This window comes from Stegodyphus dumicola, chromosome 5 (assembly GCF_044657685.1).
Source record: "Stegodyphus dumicola isolate Sdum_Otavi_A_Nest chromosome 5, ASM4465768v1".
In the NCBI taxonomy this organism is placed as follows: Eukaryota; Metazoa; Arthropoda; class Arachnida; order Araneae; family Eresidae; genus Stegodyphus; species Stegodyphus dumicola.
The window spans coordinates 121,653,230-121,675,842 of record NC_140772.1 but is presented as its reverse complement, the minus strand read 5'-3'; the positions used below and the strand labels follow the sequence as shown (position 1 = coordinate 121,675,842).

General features: G+C 32.5%; 1 protein-coding gene across 1 annotated transcript in view; it reads right to left on the bottom strand.

Annotated features, from left to right (window-relative positions):
- The window catches only part of LOC118189481 (trypsin-1-like), a 64,958-nt gene extending 46,511 nt beyond the window's left edge, over positions 1–18,447 (bottom strand). The window contains exon 1 of the mRNA XM_085816355.1: positions 18,229–18,447. Within this exon, the coding sequence (XP_085672481.1) occupies positions 18,229–18,298 (70 nt within the window). The 5' untranslated portion in view covers positions 18,299–18,447. The remainder of the gene's footprint in view (positions 1–18,228) is intronic.
- Positions 18,448–22,613: the final 4,166 nt, after the last annotated feature.

The following is a 22,613-nucleotide window of genomic DNA, read 5'->3' as shown; positions in this document are numbered from 1 at the left end:
AATGCTAGTATAGTTAGGTAGTGACTGTTCTTAATACATTTTAGAGTATTTTATGGCAGATTCAGCATTTTATTATTATTTGCATTATTTTCTTATTACGAATATATCGTACACAATATATTACTGTAAGTTTTTTTGAGGGGGCGCCAAAAAGGTATTTTGCCCCGGGCGCCAGTTATGCTCGCTACGCCACTGTTTCTTTCTAAAAGTAAAATTCACCATTTATTTGAGAAATATAACACTTTGTTCATTTTGAAAATGAAACTTATGCTTAAAAAAAAGAAAGGATTTTATTCTTTTTCCCTTCTTTAGAATTCCTGTGCCATTACTCCATTAAATAGAAATAGTTGGAAGATAAGCTTTTATGAAAAAGGCACATTTATCTGGGAAAGCTTACTTTTTTATATATGTGTGTTAATACCCGTACCCTAAACCTAAAACAATGTACAATTTTTTAAGCATCTTTCCAGCTGAGCAAACTTAAATTCTTTACTAGGAATGCCACAAGAATCAAATGTTTTGTCTTACTTCTTTTATCCCTAACTAAAACGACTGTTCCAGCAATTTATTCCACAAAGTTTATAAAAGAAAGAAAATAATCTAAAAGCTTTCAGATTTTATATTATGCTCAAAGGGACTTTTTTAAACGTTTTGTGTGTTACCTTTATTTATTAAATATCATGTTCGTCGCACTTAAACTGCATAAAATTCAATGCAATAGCAATATTACAAACGATTTAAAAACAGCCTATTTTTAGAATTTTCGATAGACACTTTCGCGTGCTAGAGATAAAAGTGTTTTTTCCCGTACAGTATTGCCAATGCTAATTTTGAAATCGTTGAGTTTGTTAATCAAAATTTGGGCTTCTAGGTGCTCATGTTCGGGTGGAGAATTACGTTATTCAAAATTTGATGGTTCTAAGTATCGTCGTTGTTTCACAGTGCAAGAAATATACATGCAGATTCTTTATTATTTAATTTCTTTAAATAGAATACAGGGCGACAATATTTAATTTGAAAAGTGGTACAGCCGTTGATAGTGACTGGACGCAAAACGCCGTTCCGAGAATAATACCCTTCTGAGCTAACACCCCTTTAGGCTAAAAAAGGGAAAAGAAAAGAAAGAAAGGAAAAAGAGGAAAAAAGAAGTACAACAATATATTTGCAGTATGTATATAATTGAGTTTAATAAGTGACTGAGTTTAATAATCGGCAGTGTATTGCAAATCGTGACTTGGGTTCAGATTATCGTGACATAGGTTTAAGTGAAATTATAACAACAAATAATTTAGTATTAATAATAAAATAATAATGGCAAATTAATGTTTAAATTAAACTGCAGGTTTAGCTATTTATTTTTAACTAGTAGTTAATTTTAAGTTTTAATTCTTTCCTATCACTTTCTTTTCACATACGCTTTTCATGCCAGAAAGTAAATGAGATAGCGATCGTTTATTCAGATTAAGGTTGAAAGAATTCCGGAAGTTAGTGTCAGAGTGTGTCTGTCTACTCCAAGCCATGTTGTGCTTTGATTATTAGCGATTTGATAATGTGAGTGCTTGTAAGCCATTTAGCTTGTCTCGCCGGTTTTCTACAAACCAGAGCCTTTCCTGCATGTTAAATTATTCTGTAAGCTGTTAGGATAATCTACCAGATTTGAATTTGTTCAACGTTTCGTATTTCTGTTAAGGCAGAAGTGTTTTTAAATTTAAGTCAACCCAAGGTCGGTAATTGTTAATGTTGCATTTGAATAAAAGGGCTATTTTACACTCTTCTTCTGACTTTGCCTTTTTGCAGTTTAAGACAAGACGATTATTTCTCTGCAGTGTTTCTAGAGTTTAGCATTATATGTTCCCAAAGAAAGTGAGACTCTGCAAAACCATTTATAAAATTTCGAAATTTAAATTTTTTGTAAAAATATTTTTATTATTATGTTCTTGATGAAATTTAATCCTTTACAAACAACTATCCTATCTGTGTTTGGTTCAACAACAGTTTTTCAATTGTGTTTTAAGCTTTGTAAAACTGCTGCTAGCTGTTATTATCAGTACCTTTCAGTTCAAGAGGTTTTTTTTTCATAGAGTTTACAATGCTTTTATGGATTCGATTGATGTTGGCATAGCGTCATGTTTTCTGTACCACTTTCGATGTTACTTTCTGCACTTCTTTTAATACCTTCATAATCAGTTTTTACAAATGTTGTCTCAATATTTTTGCGAATGACATGTATTCTAAAAATGAATCGTCACCACTTCCCTCACCGGTGTCTCAAATATTAGCTCTACTTTGTAATTGCTTTGAGGTTTCTTCCACACGAAAGTCACATTTTCTGAGACAGTTTAACTCATTTTCAGAGATTTACCTCCCGCATGAGTATAATATGCATGGTTTCTAACGAAGCTGTTGACTTACTTATCTCCTTCGAAGTCTTTACATTTTCACAAAATTCGGTTCTGTTCATCAATTTCCGAACATCATTTCTGAAATGACATTCGAAATACAGAAACATCATTTCTGAAAACATTTCATTCTGAACATCATTTCTGAAAACACATTCGGTTACAATACCCTGGTCTAAAGGGCGAATGTTAGAATTTGTATTTGCAGGAAGTGACACTAATGTTTTTCAAAAAGAGATCAGAGATGTGTGTGTTACACATTTATCTAATTAATAAAGTTATTGTTTCCTTTTTAAGTTCGCTGTTCCATTCCAGAAGAGTTCCCATTCAGTTCTTCATTAATTATAATTCCATGTTTAAGTAAATTTCACAGTGCTATTTGGGAAATCCTCAATTTAAATGTTGTTTTTCTCTGGCTGCAATTACCAAGAACTTCAATATATTTTAACAATTTAGCCTTTTCTTGCAAGCTTAAATCACTTGGCATTTTCGACGTTAAGTACAAAACAAATTTGAAAATGTTTCTTTTTTTAATCAGTGATTGATTCAAAACTGACATTCCTGAAAGATTGCCCTTTATCTATTTAATCGATCTGCCACTTCATGCTGACAAGAATGACCAATACTTGCATTGCTTTTTCTTCAGCCTACAATTATGACTTCCTTTCCGTTCAAAGACTGTTAATGTACGGTAAAGTCAAGAAACTTCATAAACCTTTCTTATAATGCTTTGTGAACACGATGTTTCTATCCCAAACGAAAGATTTTGAATGTAGAAACTTTAAAAGATCAAATATAAAAGTTCCGCTTACAGCTGGTATTCCATAAGGAACCCTCACTCATTTACAGTGCCTTTAGAAGATTGTTTATGATAACCTTAAGATAAGGAAATTCTACCCATTTGAACTCCAATGAGGATAAAAAATTCTGAAAACAGTGCACAAAGACCAAGAAATAGGAAAATTTCGTGCAAACCCGTTTTATTGAAGCACTACGTACCTGAACAATAGAGCCACAATCCACAAAACCTTAAACGGTTGAATTACGAAAAGCTTTACTAGGTACCCAAAGGATGTTTCGACACCGAGGAATCAATCTTTAGCCAATCTATGTATTTGTTAGTATATGTATAACAAATCTAACTAGTCGTAATATCTCAAAATTCTTACTAGTTTAAATTTCCTTTTTAGTAATTCATAACACTTGGTTTTACTTTTCATTTTGAATATTACTATACCCTGGCCTATATGGATGACGAAACACGAATTGAGTAATTAAAGAATTAGGTTTGGAGGTAACTTTCCCTTGATAAGATCTATCTCCTGCCTGCTCAACAATTATTCACTTATGCAAATTAATTTGGTCTTAAAAATTCTTTAAAACAATTTTTAGAATTAATTTTTTTGAATATTATATTTTTTCATGGTTTTAGATACGTATACTTAATACACATATGCGCTTAGAATTTAAGTGATATTGTAAATTAGTTCTTAGCAATAATTAATCTTTTATATTTGCAATTAAAATTTCATAATTAAATTTTAGATTTAAATTAACTTTAAATTAGCTTTATACGAATAAAGAATATTTGTTAAATTCAAATTGTGTTTGGTTCCTGGAAATTTGAGCATAATAAGCGGTTGAGTACAATTTTATATTTATTTACTAATTCTTTTTAATATTTTCTTTGATAAATACTTAAGTGAAATTTTTTAGCCAGTGAGTGAATAAGCGGCAGGCTCTGTACATACTCATTCCTTTAAAAACTGTCCAGGAGAGTTTTTAAAAGTTTTAAAATATATATTAGTTATTTATGCTTTTTAAAAATGCCCTGAATTAGTCAACACTTTAATTTCCATATAAAAAAAATCCTTGCTAAGAGTAAACATTTTAAAATTTACATTATAGAAAATATTTTCTTTCATAGAAATGAGAAAATTATAATTGCATTCAAAATCGTCTTAATATGACAGAATAAGTTAAAAATATATTCATAAATGTATATCACAGAAATTTCCAGTGTCCAGTACAGTTGTTGTTTCTCCTAACGACTTCAAAAACACATTTTTATATTTATTTGACAAGGTTCTAACTTATGTTATACAGAAATCTTTTCTATATTTAAGTGTTCGACATTACAGTTCTCTAGTTTTATTGTACAATCTTCATCCATTTTCTATACTGTCGTTGCCAATAGTTTTCATAGTGTTCACAGACTAATGCATTACAGAAATTCCAATAGAAAAAAAACAATTTCTGGTGCTTACTAGTTTATAAAAGCTAATAGTGTTTCACGTCCCGCATTAAATTCTTTTCCTCCAGATAGTTACACTTCCAAATCGATGTCACTGCTAAAATCTGCTCACTGTAGTCAATTTTTTCTCATTCCTAAGTACAGGCTATGCGATACCTGCACAAGCATTTCCTTTCTGTTTGTAATTTTCGGTCGGACAGTTTAGCTTTAATAGGTCAGACAATAAATTTAATTTTCTAATAGCAAATGTATTTACAATCTTTCAAAACATTTTTGTACCTAAACAGTATGGAAGTCATGTTATGCTTACAGAACTTTCCTTCCAGTGAAATTAATTATTTATTTTTCTGCTCTGAAGTTAGAAGCGACTAGCAAACTGCCAATGTGTATAATGCTAATATAAAAGCGATTTTATTTAAAAAAATAGAAATAACGCGATGGAAAAGTTTAACACTTTATTGCGCCAGGAGGGCAATAAAACTGGTTATTTCAATATTTTTAATATTTCCAGTTTTTCATACTAAATCAAATTCATATTTATGTTACGAAAAGACGCAGCACAATCGAAATAAAATTTTATGCACCAATAAAAAATTTTGAAGAACAATAAAATAAGATCACATCATATGTATATTTTACGTAAATGACCCTGTCGGTTTGGAGCGATATTACAGTAAAAAAAAATTGCATAAACTAATTTCCTAGAACAGCGCGATTTAATCAAATATTTTAAATAAAACAGTCTAAAGCCTATTCACAACTATTTCGCTTTTTTTTTATTACTTTAGAGTTTATTTTGTTTCTAGAAATTTTGATTATATATAAAACATAGGTTTAGAAAAGGTCTTATTTCATTTGCAAATGTTACTTTCACTTGCAAATGCGAATTTTTGGTTGATATAATATAAATATGTTTCGATAAATTTTAAAGGTTGTTTCACTCTACATACTATCGTCTGTTGTTATTAAAACACCTGAAGAGATAAGATTGATGAAAAGGAAATATACTTATGATTTGCAAGACAACACTAGCAAATCGCTATATGTTTGTAAGAATTTTACTTTTGGAAAATTTTGCTCATCTTGCGTTATTTTTATTTAAATACGAGCCACCATCAATGCGCTAATTACAGTTGGATGCAAATATTTATATAGTCTATTTGCAGAATATGGCCACTTGCGATGTTAGCTCATTCTAAATTGCAGTTTTGAGGCTATCATCAGTGTCAAAACATTGGCCGGTCTAATAGCTATTTCTTCAAATATACGAACAAGTGAAAATTTCTAGATTTATGGTCTCGTAATTACCATCCAAATAAGCTGATTAAATTTTCAATACGAGCAGTACAGCGGGGCTGAGCTTCGAAATGAACGAAAAGAATGCTATTTATTCAGCCTAACACCCTTTTATCCTTGAAGTGTCGCAAGATATGTAGTCAAGGAGAAGAAGTTAGGATATGTTAATCCTCATTTACTTTTTCATTGGCGTTCCGTGTCATCTCTCATTACAGGTGTGCACCCTCTTCGACGCACACATTCTGCTATCCTTCATCAATTAACCGAACCGAATTCTTAATTATACCGTCGCTAGTCTGTATGGCTATTGTAAATTTCCTACATGGAAATGAAATTTATTCATAGCATTCAAAAACTAATTACAAACCGTATTTCACAATCATTGTAATCTATCTATAACGCGCAAATGTAAAATGATACGAATTTCTTAAAGGGATAACTGTGGTTTGCCCATTAATAGTAGAAGTCAGAGTGTTTATGTAAAAGAGGCATCTTGAAGATGCGAAAGAAAAATTAAGGGCTCTTGCATTTTTTTAATTTAAAAACATTACTGTGTTAAGAATTGCATAAATTTTATGTAAATTAATTCCGTAAGTATATGGAATATTTGAAAAAAATTGTGAAGGAACACTGTCAAACTAAATTACGAAACAAATAGGTGGTGTCAGACTGACGGTTCAATTAGGCAGACGATAGAATAATTTCAGTGATACATCATACTTTTCACAAGAGATATATGCCATCATATATTACTAGATTAAAAAATATTGTACAGAGATTGTTGAAGTTTGCTAGATGTGAAAAGACATTCAAAACTAAAGTTTTCGAAGAAGTTTCCTTCATACTCGTAAATAAATAAATAAAACCAGAATCTCACTGGAAATTAATCAGCCAACGTTGAAATAAACAAGCAAATGCTGAGAGCAATCCAAGTCAGAGAATTCAGCCTGGAATTTGGGGAAACAAAGACGAAGTAGAACGAAATTAAACTTTTAATCGACGCTTTCTGCAGTATAGCTCATGCAATATTTTTATCACAAAAATTTTAATCTGCAGATTTCTAGTCATGATACATCTTTCATATTTAAATATTAATAATATATAATTTTCAGGTTGAAGGTACAGGACTTTAAAATTGTCCAACAACTGCATTCATAATGCATTAGTAGGAGGAAGGCATTAGAAAAGAAGTGAAGTGTTCCTTAGGAAAAGTATGTTTATTATTACTTTTCTATGGTTATAACCAAGGTTTCAGCTGCTAATCCCCACATATCATAGTAAGTCTTTTCTTTGATGTCTTTTGCTGAATTCTCTCGGTCTAAACCCGAAATAAGTAGGTTAAAAATCTCAGATTTGATTTTTCCTTCAACATAAAAATAAGTTCCATGACTTAAGAGCAAAAAGAGTAATTCTTCAGATAACAAAAATATAATTTACAAAAAAGTCATTCATTAGTTTGATCATTCTATGCCACAAAACCTACTTATTTGCTTTCATAATTCTATTCCAAATAACTCTAATCTTTCGAAAATTAATTTTATATTCGCTCTTGTTAATAGAAACCTGATGTTATTGACGCGCTGAAACACCTGCATTGAACACTGTGAGGATCTTAATAAGGTAATTAAGAAGCATTTTTCTATCCTGATTGTAAATATTCTGTTATTAAAAAAACACTGATGTTACTTTTTCCCTTTTCGGGTAAGTAATATTTACTGAATGAAGTTAGCATTTTTACATGCTGGTATTTTGAAGTTTAGCACGTATAACTATGAAATGTGCAAGTAGTATTGTAGAAGTTATTAAAGAGATTAAGCTTATTATGATGAATTATTAAGATTATTCAGATAAAATACATTGCTCAACATTGAAATTGCAACAAGAAGAAGATAAGTTTCAAAATCTGAGATTCACAAATTGATGGGCATGTTAGTTACATATAAATAATAAGAAAATTTAAAGCAAAATATTTGTATCATCTCACTTTTTCCAGTGTGGTATGACCACTTCTTGATTATTTAGTTTACTTATCTAATAAGTTATTTTAATTTGCATCTTTACTGTCCTTTCTTAAGTCACGCAACTCTTTTTTTTTTTTTTTTTCTAGAAAATTATGTAGATTTTATTTGGCAAGCGTATGCGTGTACAAGTCTTAATCGGAATTATAGAAGTGTGTGAGAAACAATAGAATTACGCTGGGTGCATTGAAGCAAGCTGTTGCCTGTGTTAAATAACGGTCGAAATGTTAAGCTACAATTGAACTTTTAAACGAGTTATTATCCGCTAGAAAAATTGTAATTCCTATTAGATTAAATTGAATTGTGAATTCTTCGAGATTAAATTGTATCTTGCATTCAATGATGAGTCAAGTAGACTGTTGCTTTGTACTATTTTTAAGTTAAAACCTCAATTAGAGGACTACTCAGGTTATTTTGATTCTATTCAGTGTTCCTGACTGAATGAACATTGCACTTCGCTCCCATCATGGAAACTCGTAAAAAGGGCCACTGTTAGAATTAGCGTATGTGCCTAAGGTGGTTTTGTTATGTCCATATACTTCAAATTTAATACAGGTGTCATAGCTTTGCTCAAAAACTCACGCATTCATGTTCCTTGATATACTGTCAATGAGATCATTAATCTTTGCATAAATGTTTCGCCACGCTTCCAGCATTTGAGCACACGAAGCATTCATAAGCTTTCCTTTTGGTAATAGACCAATGAATCTCAGAATGCTCAATGAGAGACATGTCCGGAGATGCGGCAGTTCACGAAAGCCCAAACAGACTATTCGAATTACTATCAGAAAAAATTCACCTTAGCTTTGTTGTACTGAAAGACAGCTTCATGGACCCCTTGTAGGATAATTGAACCACTGGACCCTCAATGAAACTATCATAATATTGGACTATCACTACAACGGAAAGGAAGTCTAGCGGAGTCGGCTTATCATAATGTTATCCTGTCTCATACCATTATTCCAGAAGCAGAGCCTTCTCTAGTGAAAGTTAGTTGACAGCATTGACCACGTGGTCTAAAGAACATATTGGGACCATTTCTGCTTCCGAGAAGAAGTAGAAGGATTCATCGCTGGAGAGGTTATTCTTCCATTGTAGCTTTCATTGCTACCTAGATGAACATTATGAAAGCCTTGGAGGGTGGTGGTTTAGGATCAAGGAAATCAATCTGTCACTGACCAACTTGTTCGTAGTCCATCATAAAGTATACTTCTTTAGATAATTTGTAAGTAACTTCCATATTTATTTGCAATGTAATAAGGATTACATTGTTCTATTCTTCTAATTCGGCATTCCTCCGAATTGAAGTGGCTAACAATTACTCTCATTCAGGTTCATCTTTTATCTTGCACCACACGACGTTCAACACTGCTTACATTTCGAGTGCTCTCCGCGTAGCTATTTATCGCAATCATAAACCAAATATCTGTGTTCAAAGATTCTGCCTTTGTCCGTTTGCCATCTGTGATGAATGGCCATTTGTGAAGTAGAAGGAGGGATGAAGATGTTGCATGCCGATAAGAACTGCCATACTAAAGAACTCGAGGCATCGCAATATCGAACCGATTTCTGAAGTCTTATGATGCAGTAATAAATTACATTCAATGAGACTTTATGCCATTTAAGCTGTAAGGATTATGTTAATTTTATTAACAGTTAAATTTTAAGTTCCTTTCCTGTCAAACTCTTAACTTCAACTTACTACTTCCGGCCAGAACGTAGTTTTGGAATCATTCTGAATACTTAACGAGGAGGAGCGGTATTAAACCGCGAAGTCTACTTACAGAATTAGAGAGAATCAGAGTTTCTGACTTGCGCGCGTCTGCCTTTTGGCTACACTCTCTCTCAAAGCTGTTATTACGCTCGGCCGTACTCAGGCCCTTGATAAGCTTCGTAGTCAAATGGAGTTAAGGGGCCAACTCGTTTAGAATCTTGATAGCTTCGGCTATATTTCTTTAGTTAAAATTAGTTTTAGTTATTTCTTAATCTCTTAAGTTCAAGCCCAAGTGTCGGCTTTGATTGTACACTCCAAGACGGAGTTTTGTTAAATCTTATTGGAATAATAAAGGGTTAGTTACTCTTCCATCTTCTTGTTTCTTGTTACACGAACTTAAGCGATTATTCGCTAACTAGTTCTTAAGATTCGTCACTTTCTACAGTAACTGAGAATTACACTAGCGAGAATCTTACAAAGCTTTAAAATGTGATTATTTTCATGTCTTAGCAAAATTTAACCCCTCAGTCCCCTAATTTGCACATGGTTTTTCTTTCTAGGTGTTGCAATTTCATTTTTGAACATATTAAGTACGTTATCGCTTTTCCAGTGTCGCAAGACTTCCACAAGCCATATTTAAACTAAAAGCATATTCTGAAACATGAAGCACAATGAGAATTAATCAAATGGGGGGGGGCAAACATTAATTTTAGTCTATTTATCAATAATATATTACTGAGTAATACGTGAAATCAAGCATAAAGATGCAGACGGTCTCGCAATTTTCGGCACAAGATCTTCACCTTCCTAGTTAAATATTATCAGAGGATGTTTAAGCGCTCTGTTATTTTAGTTGAAGTAGAAGAGACCGTTAAGTAAATGAAATAACCCTTCGGATAACGAAATGTCAGTCGCAGGCATTTAAAATTAAAGCAACTTTTCACGGTCTGTTTATACAGAGCTCATGTGAAATATCTTTACGAATTAGCAAGTCAAATAGTTTGCTTCTTGATTATTTGATTATTAGGTTTTTTTTTTATTTTTTAGAGATAAAGTTATAATTGCATATTTTTGTTCTTCACGAGTTCAAAGTTTTACTAAAACAACAGAAATTTTACATAAAATAATATACATCTTTTTAAACGAGAAATATACATCTACAAATTTGTTAAGATCAGAAAGAAATTGGAAAGGAAACCCAGAATTAAATTTTCAGTTGTAACTTGCTACAACTCAAGTAAAATTGTGATTCATATGTTTGCTTATGTATTTTATCAAAATGCAAGCTACATCCGCTTTAATGTTCGAGAAATACTGCACATTTTTCTAGCAAGAATCTTACCTTCTTAACAAAACAAAAATAGCCATGTGAGTAAGTTATATTTCTTAGCTAGGTACTGATTCAAATACAGATACATTTTTTTAAACACTTTTTCGAAAAACATATTTTTCCTATACGTATATCGTAATATTTAGAAAATATAGTTATAATACCGAACGATTTCTTTTTCTTTTAACATACCAGAGAATTTTCCCCTATGGTTCACCAATGGATGTCTGTACATAAGTCAATTTTTCTTAAAACACATCTTGAGGCATCCCATTTGCAGGCAGATAGCTTTCATGTGTGCTTTGCCTCATTTAATTAACCAATCAACCATCAGAAAACATATTTACAAAGTTTTAACAAGTGGATTATTAAGTATCATATTGAGTTATTAAGTGGGTTATTTAAGTACCATATATTCCGGCGTATAGCTGCGCACTTCCATTTCAAACTACACTTTTTAATATTTAGGTATATTCTCCGTATAACGCGCATATTTTTTTAAAGAAGAAACCCAAGAAATACATGTGCGATGCTGTTATCTTTTAAAGTCATTCTTTAGAAGATTTTTCCCAGACTTTAGAACAATGATGTACTGTATTTTCAAGGATAAGCGGAGCAAAATGTAAGTGGGGGAAATTCTTGACGGAGTTAAATAATTCGCATCAAATGTGGTGGTGGGGGTATTTAATGCAGATGTGCACAAGAATGTTGTTCTAGGATTTCGAGAAAACAGAGACATAATTTCGGGTAAGAATGCAGTTCTGAATCAGATTAGTAGTCAGATGTTTTCTCTGAATGAATGAAAGCACAATAATTAATATGTTTTACGGAAATTATCCAATACTTAAAATATTATCCGATAATGAAAATAGTTGAGTTCATGTGTCATTTCTTTTAAACAAACAGCATTTAGATACGTGTAGAAATCTAATATCTGTATGCTCTCTTTTTCCTTATTTCTAAATGTATCATTCTTATATCCGGCGTATACGCACACCCGTAAATCCGGATATTATTTTTTTCTATTAAAAGTGCACGTTGTATGTCGGAAATATACGGTAATTTAATTTTCTTTTTTCTAGAACACCTTTAATAACCTGATCTCGAATATTGAATAGCATTTTATTTTCAGTTACTTTCCTTCCCTCATAAAATACTCCCCCCCCAAAAAAAATGCCTTCATACGTTGTCTTTAGGTAATATTATACAGAATTTTGAGCCAGATCTATAAATGAAAACATGAAACACTATGTACAATAAGTTATATAGCACCAAATTATGTTTTAAATTTTTAGTTTAAAGTTGCAATATCTAGTACCAAAACTACATACTGAAATGTATATGTAATAATTTTGTAAATGATAATACCAATTATTTCTTAGTCATGGAAGAGGTGTTTTCGAGAGGTGTTGCTGGCAAACAAATAGGATAGGTAATAGGTAACCAGACGGATAGAATTTGTAAAACCACAGATAGGTGGATGTTCACCACATAATTTTATTTCTGACAAATAATGTCTAAGGGCACATTTTCTCCTTTTCACATGACTATCGGTGCGACAAGTAACCCATAAATTTATATAGACTTACTATATGTCTAGACAGCAGTTGATACTGCGACGCAATGACATGCGCTAACAAAGCAAGAGATAGTAGGAAAGCGAATGCGCATTTCAGCAAAGGCTGTAAGAGTTGAATGCTTTGCTTAAGTTCTGAACGGCTATTGGATCAGAACTTACAGCAATGCAGATGAAAGAATGCCGTTTAATTTTTAAGTAACGCAGTTTAGATTTCAGAGAGGGGACGTCACCAAATTAAAGTTATCAATTTTGAGTTTCTTATTTTTTATCCCACACGATCACACACACACACATCTATCTATCTATTCAATCAATCCATCTATTTACATCTACATGTATATATTTTCTATAGCTTTCTGTCTACGTCTTTATATCTATATCTATCTATGCCAACATTAAAACTTAAATTTTGCTAAATATAAAGAGAAATTAAATAAAAAAAATCTGAAAGCTTTCAGATTTTACATTACTTCCAAAGGGAGGGTGTTTTTTGACGTTTTGTGTATTACCTTTACTTATTAAATAACACGTTCTTTGCACTTAAACCATAAAATTCAATTGAACAGCAATATCGGAAAATAATTTTAAAATGAGCATATCTTTAGAATTTCCGACACACAGTCTTGCACACTGGAGATAATTTTTTTTTTTTTTTTCGTATAATGTTGTCATTACTCGGTTTGAAATCGCTGAGCTTGTTGATAAAAAATTTATTAAAGCTTTACAAAATATGAAATAGATAGTAAAACAAATTAGATAATTATATTAAATAGAATTAGAAACAAATTAGGTATCTAGATAATCATATTTTAATTTTTCATAGCTCTCATGGCTTATTTATTCGTGACATAAATAATAAGAAAATTTACCCCGTTGTAAATTGATATACTTATGTACTGTTTGTACTGTTAAAATATGAGTCTAATACACTTAACAAAAATTTAGAACAACAAAACAAACAAAAAACTAAAATCTAGAAACATTTTGCTGCATTATTTTTAACATAAAATGAAAGTTAAACTTGAATTCTTTTCTTTTTTTTTTCGTCAATGCAAACACTTTTTCTTAGTGAGTAAAATATAATTTCCAAAACTCCGATAAATCTTTTTTTTTTTTTACTAATAATATTAGCTACTAAAAATTACAGTAACTGCTCTTTCTGAAAAATAATATTAGCCTTATAAGAACTATTATAGTCGTTTATTTAAATTCTTTTATTTTAAATGATCTTTATTCGAGCATTACATTCTAGCGATGGTTCTTTGTTGTGTAATAACTAGTAGAGGGTTTACTGCATAGTTAGAAAGATTGTAGAGACATTAGGTTATTTGGAAAAGCCAGAGAGATGAAAAATTAGCAACGCGTTCTCCGGGAATCGAACCGCGGACCTCTGGAATACTTGCCCAGCGTGCAGATCACCACAACACGAAGGGATGCCAAGAAGGCTGGAGAAATACCTTACAAGATGACAGACGTAGCCGTAAAATTCCACACATAATTTTATTCCTTGATAATACATATTCACATTAGGACACATATTCTTTTTCATTGTACATCATCATTATGGGTGCGTTATGCATCCCACAATTTTATACAGATTATATTTTTAGAACAATGGACAATAGCTAGCAGATGCTAAGCAACACGTCAGGGAGGGAAGAAGCGTCATAGCGGTAACAAAGCTGAAACAAAAGTGCGCATTTATGCAATGTGGAAACTTACCAAGAGAAAGGTTTCAGTTCTCAAAATTTTGAGTTCAAGTTCCGAATTAAGGTTCGATTTAGATTCTGCTTTAGTAATACGTCATCAGCCTTATTAAGTCATATGAGATGGATTGATTTAGAAATGCTGCAGTCCAGAAGAAGGGCATTACTGCTTTTATAATAGAGAGGGGGAATAAAGGAGTTATCAGTAGTTTAAATTATATTTTTGATTTATATTTTTTATGTTACATACATACTATTATTTTATAAACAAGTTTATATGCGTTAAGAATAAATTTTTCAGTTAAAAATCTAAAACGTTAATTGCTTTACAGTGCAGTAATTTTTTTTTTTTTTTCCGTAAAAAGAAAAACAACTTTTTGCATTTTGAATATTCTGTTATCGATTACTTAGGTAAACATAAAACAGGGTACTTTTCCTTTTGTAGAGATCATTTCAATTATTCCCATCATTTCTTTTTCTTCAAGAATCAATTTTACAGAGGCTGTTAGCACATTTTTTAGACGATTTTGGTAAGCGGATTTAAAAAAATCTTTTGCTGCAAAAGAAGTAATTGGAATTGTACTATGTTTTTAAAAGTCAAAATTATCGTCTGTGGCTTGAAAGTTTTGTTTTTATTCAAAATGGCGAATTAAACAAAGCAGTGGTTCGAAGGCTACATTTACGCTCTTCCCAAAGAGAAATATGCATACCCCGTTATCCAAAAACGATGTGAGAGTCATGGTTTTGTGATATCTAAAGCGTCGATAGGTAATCATCAACAAAAAAGGAAAAAAACGTCAAATTGGAGCCTCAAGTGGGAAAAAAATTCCGAACCAAGTATCCAAGGAAAAAAAGGACATCTTCGACTATTGCAAAGGTACGTTGTTTAATGTTAAAAGAAAATCCCCCTAGTCAAAGGACAGTTGCAAAATCATTAAAATGCTCGGTGTCCACTGTAAACAAAATAATAAACGTTGGTTTAAATCTTAAGAAAGCGAAAAAACGCAATGTGCATCGTCTTCTTCCAAAGCATATCGCTCAACGCAGGACACGCTGCAGAATTCTATCTGAGAAACACTTATCCAAAGAAAAATGGAAAACAATTGTCACAATAGATGAAACATGGGTGTATTTAAATGATTATAACAAAAAAAAGAGCCATTTATTATCATAAAAGGGGAGAACAAAATTTAAGTACATGGTTCATAGAATCGAAAGAAAGTTTTTCTTAGGGATTCATGATTGTTGCTGGTTTTTCTTATAATGGCAAGTTAAAAATAAAGAGAGTGCAAAAAAATGTCAAAATTAACTCCAAATACTATCAGGAACATATTTTATCGCCAATTTTCTGAATGAAATAGCATCGCTTTACCCACAGTGCCATCAATGTGTGAGACTCCATCAGGATCAGGACAAAGCTAGCAGTCACACATCAAAATCCACTGTAAATTTCCTAAACGAAATGGAACAAAAAACTGCTATCATGGCTATACCCTTCACTGATATCCCTACTAAATCTCCCGATGTGTCACTTATGGATTTTTGTGCTTTCGGACTTTTAAAAACTGCATTATCCAAACGTTGTCCCAAAACCCCAACAGGACTCTGGAAAGCTGTTCGGGAGGAATGGGATAGAATATCTCTTCTGCCACTTCAAAAGGCATTATTATCATGGAAATTGCGGTGTCGAAAGATAGTTCAGAATAAGGGATGCCAAATAGAACATTTAAAACATAAGAATTTTATGTAATTTAGTTTTGTGAATACAATATACATCGTCTAAAAAATGTGTGAACAGCCTTTGTGCATTACCTATGTCATTTCAACTAGAAAGCATTCGTTAGTTTATCTCTTCAAGAACAAAATAGTACATTACCCTCAATTTATGAGAAAAATGTTAGAAAATAAGCAATAATAGGTCAAAAACAAAAAAACGAAACAAAAGAAAACTGATATAAACAAAAGCAAACTAGCGTAATCGTAGACACAGCAGGTGAAGCCATGCTATCAAAACTGCTAAAATAATTCTGCGTTTTGGAACAAGAGAATGGTAAGTCGCATAAATAGCCCTTCTTTGCATTCAGGAAGTGAGGTTTAAAGAGAAAAGAATATAAATTTGAGGACTAAATATTGAAAACATTTATGTGTAAGATCTAGATGATCTAGTCGTAATAATTATGTTTTAATTTATTTGTAATAAAAATATGTTTACATAAAAAAGGTAAATAAATTAACTGACCGAAGAACTAAATGCTTAGTTAATTAGCTTTCATTTTTGAAATTATAGGTCATTTCTAGTAATAGAATTGCAGAATCCCGCCAGACTAATTCTTACTTCTGATAAAAGATAACTTTTCTTCCTTCACTGAAATGTCCAGAAAGAATGTTTGATATATTATTTTACATCTGGAGAAAAAATTCAATGATATAACAGAACTTAACCTGAATTGAACACTTTACAAAAAGAGGAAAATGTAATCACTCATTGGGAGGTTGTAATGCAAATATTAAGTCTTAAAATATGCAGAGATAGCTCTAACAATATTATTTGATGAAACAATTTAATGTATTGGTTTGCGCCCCCCCCCACAAGTAGAAAATTTAGAAAATTAAATTTTGATCACAATCCCTACAACCTTCTAGTGTAAATCGCTTTGCTAAATAATTTATCTAATGGCCAATTTAAGGCTCTTGATCAAGATAGAGAGTTATCACCTAATAATTAACAGCAATGTCTAACACTATTTAAATAACAACCAAACTTTTATGTGGATTACAGAATTTACAGAAACCGTGTTCGGAAAGATAAACGCGCAGATATATTTTCTTCAATTTTGCACACTAATGTGCACCACAAATACCACTTACAAAAGTAAGTTAATTAAAACATTAAATATAACACGCATAAATAAAACGAACAAAAACAGAGAACAGCCGTTTAGACTTCACAAAAACAGATATATCTTGAAGTACATTTTTTGAACACTCATATGAATTATTTGATCTTAGATTGAAACGAAAAGGTTAATTTGCAAATTTACTGTGACCAGATAAGAATTGAGGTACTTTAAAATTAATAACGGGGAAAAACTCGGAATGCAGTCTATGGTGAATAGAAGGAAAGAACCTTTTTGGTGCTCTCAACGTTACAGGTTGAAATATGTTCTTCATTCCACTTACATAAAAGCTACATACAATAAAAGAACTTCCAATAACTCTTTGGAATGCTAATATTATATCAATGGGTGAATTTAAAGCACCTTTAGATAAGAAATCAGCTCTTTCATTTCCACAGAATGCGTGACCCCGCATATATAAGCAAAAGGGACATCAATTTCCCTATTTCTAAACGAATTAACAGGTAACAAAGTTTCGACTACTAGATTGTTAGTTGCTTGTTATACATTTCGGAAGAAATTTCTAACTTCAGTAAATCATAGTTACTTAATATATAGGGTTGAAACTATTCTACATCTGAGGTTTAGCTATAAATTATAAATTTAAGTATTATCGCTTACTACTTGAAAACTTCGCTTTAATTTAAACTGGCTACGACGTGAAGGCATAAACACAAAAGTAAGTACCTTTTATACAAATATTTTAAATCACGCAATTATCAATTACAGTTCAATCCTTCTCTTTAAATACATCACTAAACTCTTCTTCGCGTTAGTTGAGATAGTAGTTCTTAATAATAAAGAAGTTAATTTTTTTATACAATCGAAGAAAAGGCAGGAGAGAGAAAAAATTAAAAACAGTTTGATTAGAAAATTACAATATATGCATTCCACCTTTATTTCAAGCACGGCAAATTAATATTATTGAAAACACTTGACCATAGTTATTTTACAAAATTTAACGTTTATAATCCATTTGTCTAAAATATGGACCGAATGAAATAAATAAAATAAGAAAACTAATATTTTCCTTACTTGGTGAAGGAGTCACATGAGGAAAACCCAGAAGTGTAAATAGAAGAAAGAAAAGGAACTGAAGCCACATGCTTGATGTTTATCAAAACAATGTTCTATCGCAGTTATCGAAAAACCAAAACAATAGAGAAATATAATACAGAGGTTAAAGAAAGTGAAATGCTATTTAAACCATCAGATGATCATGTGGGTCAAACCACACGTCAAATTGTGAGGGCGGAGGTTGTCCCACTGACCCCTTTTCACTTTCACTCAGAGAAAGTTTGTTTTCATTTCGAACACTTTTGTTACATATTGATGCGTTCGCCAGGGTCACAGTGCTTTGTTCGGGTGGGGTCCACGGTCGTCGACCGAGGTCGCCACCAGGGAGCGCAAAGCTGACCTTGCCTATAGTGCTTAAGTTCTAATACTGAGAGGGCGGATAACGCGAATTTGAGGGTCATTATCACGTTTCCTTTTTTATTTTCGAAGTGACGACATAACTAGGTGTGCCTTATTTGCATTAGGTTCTTTTTTTGTGGTCAATATTATGATCAATCTGCTGCAATGTTTTGGGACCTTGCGTGTGCTGTTGTTTACATGCTGTGGCGTTGCCTTGTGTTGTTTCTTTCCTCGCATCAGCGGGTGATACTAGTTTTAATGAGATAGTTAATCAAATTGAATTGAAGTTTAACCTTGTAATAATTAATGTACTCATAGAAAGATGGTGAAATAATATAAAACGTCGAGAAATAGGTTTTCCCATGAACTGACTGCAAAACTCGGCACAGTTTACATGTCTTAAAAAAATTTTCCTTTGCCTAGAGAGAAAACGATTTTAGGTAAATTCCAATATTTTCGAGTGCGAGTAGTTGACGAAATGGTTTTGAGCTTTCTAATTTAACAATCAGTTCCCACTTGAATCCAAAACCCTTGTATGATTCCGAATTTTATTCGAACGAAGGAAAAATGACATTGATCAACAATAATTTTTTTCACTCGAGAACATTTTAATGATTATTATGTATTCTGTCATAATCAAAAGCTTTTTGATGACATTATGAAGGCAAAATTTCATCATCTGGCCTGACACATTTTATCAGAATTTCCTATAAATGCTGTTGTTCTATTCTAAATTTCAGAAGATTTATTTTCAGACTCTTCTTTAAATAAAACGGCATTATCTGATCTTTTTTGGTATCTTAATTTATCAAAAAATCGTAGATTACAAATATTTGAAAAAATTTTAAAATCTAATTGATAGAATTGCTTAAAAAAAGGTGCAAAACTTATACAAAGCATCCATTCGTTGCTCGGTATTCGGCACAGCACACTTCTGATGAATAAAGAATATTTATAGAATTCTCGAAATATTTTCGAAATAGTTCTATTTCGTAATGGAAATGAGAAATCCTTTTTGTCACGCGCTTGTGCTACATGGATGAGAGAATCATATAACATTCTGAAACATTTTCCTGCATAGCTAAATTAAGAGAAAAAACAGTGACATGTGTAAGGAGGTAAACAATTATAATTCTGTTCCCTGTACTGTTTGGGTAAACGAAATACTGTAGCTCTTTATATGATTGGGATATAGAAATAAAGGGAAATATTATACGAAACGATTCCATCCTGAAAGGTAAATTACCTACAAGAATGAACAGTCTAGTTTCTGACATTTAGTACGTCTCCGAAAAACATACCTTCCGTCTCATTACATCAAACAAGATGCTTGTTTGCAGAGATATCAGCATTTTCGATGTCAGAAAATGTAAAAACCAACTAAGCCTTCGTCAGGACACGAACTACGGATCTTTCAGTAAGACGTGGTATCAGTTACACTCTGACAGAACGCGAGAAGGAATGCGATAATTTTTTTTTTATATTTTCAACCACTTACAGGGCGACTAGGCAGAGATGCGAGACCTATTCGACCAAATGTAAATGGTGACGAATTACCGTCCATCATATTTTATAGTTCGACCGCCACTTTTATTTTTTTCAAAGTTTGAAAACTTGAAAATTCAGCTATGATCTCAAACGAAGTTTGAACCATGGATCATATGATTGCTAGTTGAACGTGCTGCCACTTGCACCGGGCGCGCATTTGGGAATTTGATCTGTGCAGGTAATGGATAGAAAAGAAGAAAACTAAATTTAAAAAGATAAAGTTATCCTCATTAGGGAAACCAAAATTAAATTATTTATTAGTTCTTTATTAGTTCTCAAATTAATAAAAAATAACGCGTTTTCTGCATTTGAAAATTCACTGAATTTGAGGATTTTTTCTGGATTAATTGGCTGCATTTAAAGCACATGCTTTGAAAATACAATCACAAATAAAACACGTTAAAGACTTCAGAGAATTATCAAGAGAGCTTCTGATAGCTAAAACTTTAGGAATTATTATGTTTTTTAAGGTTCATTTTCTGGACATTGATGCTTGCTTTTTCCAAAAGACTTAATCAGTGTCGTGGGAGACATTTTAGTTAGAATATATATACTCAATAGAATCATTTAAAAAAATGAAGCTTAAATCTGCTAGGCAACTATTGCTGTACTCTGAAAAGTGATGCTTATAAATTAAAATAACAAAGAAAATATTGCAGTCCGAAATTTTCAGATTAGACCTTGGCAACTGGAAGAGTTTTATGTTAGAGTTTTAAAAAATTGAAAGAATTTTATGAAATGTAAAAATTATATAATTAAAAGCAACTTGTAATCTGATCGTGGTTTGAAATTTCAATTTATCACCTGAAAATTTCAATTTAAACAGTTAAGATAGGTCTATTAGTTTAAGAAATAGTTTCCCCAGAAATTAAGATATAGAATAATATATTTAAAATGAGCTTTTTAATCTACGAGGGCCATCCAGGAAGTAGATTACGTTTCCGTCTGTGTCCGCTAGGGGCGGGGCTAGCGCGGCCATCTTAGGGTCAGAGCGTTGCGCAGCTCAGTCTGCATCTAGCCGTGCTAGTGAGAGGTTCGTGCTGTGCTCCGTTCAGATACTGTGACGGTTTGAAATGTCTGCGTTAACTGAAAATCCCGCGAGCTGCGAGGTGCGCTCAGTAATAAGGTTTCTGACTGCAAAAAACTGTAAACCGATAGAAATCTATCGGCAGCTTCGTGAAGTGTATGGGGACAACATTATCACTGAAGGTGGAGTGCGTCAGTGGGTCATAAGATTTCAAAATGGCCGAACCAATGTTCACGACGAAGATCGAAGTGGGAGACCCAGCATAGTGACCGCCGAACTTCTCGAAAAAGTCGATGCTAAAGTCCGTGAAAATCGAAATTTCACAATAACGGAACTTTCTTTGAGTTTTCCACAAATTTCGCGAAGTTTGTTGCACGAAATCATCAGCGAAAAGCTTGGTTACCACAAGTTTTGTGCAAGATGGATTCCAAAAATCTTGACAGAGGACCACAAAAATCAGCGAATGGCTGCAGCGTTGAACTTTTTGGACGCTTACCATAAGGATGGTGACTCTTTACTCGATCGCATCGTTACTGGTGACGAAACATGGGTGAAACATGTGAACTGTGAAACGAAATTGCAATCAATGCAGTGGGGGCACACAAGTTCTCCCCAAAAACCCAAGAAATGCATGCAAACAATGTCGGCAAGGAAGATGATGGCGACTGTTTTTTGGGACAGAAAAGGTGTAATTTTGGTGGACTTCCTGGAAAGAGGCACTACAATAAACTCTCAAAGGTATTGCCAAACTCTCCAAAAACTCAGAAGAGCAATTCAAAACAAGCGCAGAGGAATGTTGAGCTCTAAGATCTTGTTGATTCACGACAACGCCCGGCCCCACACGGCAAATGTCACTCGTAAAGTTCTTGAATCTTTTAAGTGGGAGTTGTTTCCTCATCCGCCGTACAGTCCCGACCTGGCACCGAGCGACTTCCACGTATTCCCAGCAATGAAGAAGTGGCTGGCTATGCAGCGTTTTGATGACGACGCACAGCTGCAAGAAGAGGTAACGAAGTGGTTGAAGGCGCAGGCGGCCGAATTTTTCGACGAAGGAATTTCCAAGCTCGTACATCGCTACGATAAATGCCTTAATTTGTATGGTGACTATGTAGAAAAGTAGTATTTGAGTGTGGCTTTCATCTGTATATAATAAAATTTGTTTCCTATACTTTGTTTATTTTTTTATTCCAAAACGTAATCTACTTTCTGGATAGCCCTCGTATTCAAAAGTCAAACCGCGGAGAAAAATACTGTACTGTAATATTACTTAAATTAACAATACCCGGAGACTTGTATATTTACTTACTCGATAATAATAATGAGACTTCAAAATTCAAGACATAAATCTACAATTTTTTCTATGGATTATTTGTACAGAGGTTTGCAACGAAATATTTTTATCATGTGGAAATACTTTTCATTTTGCCAA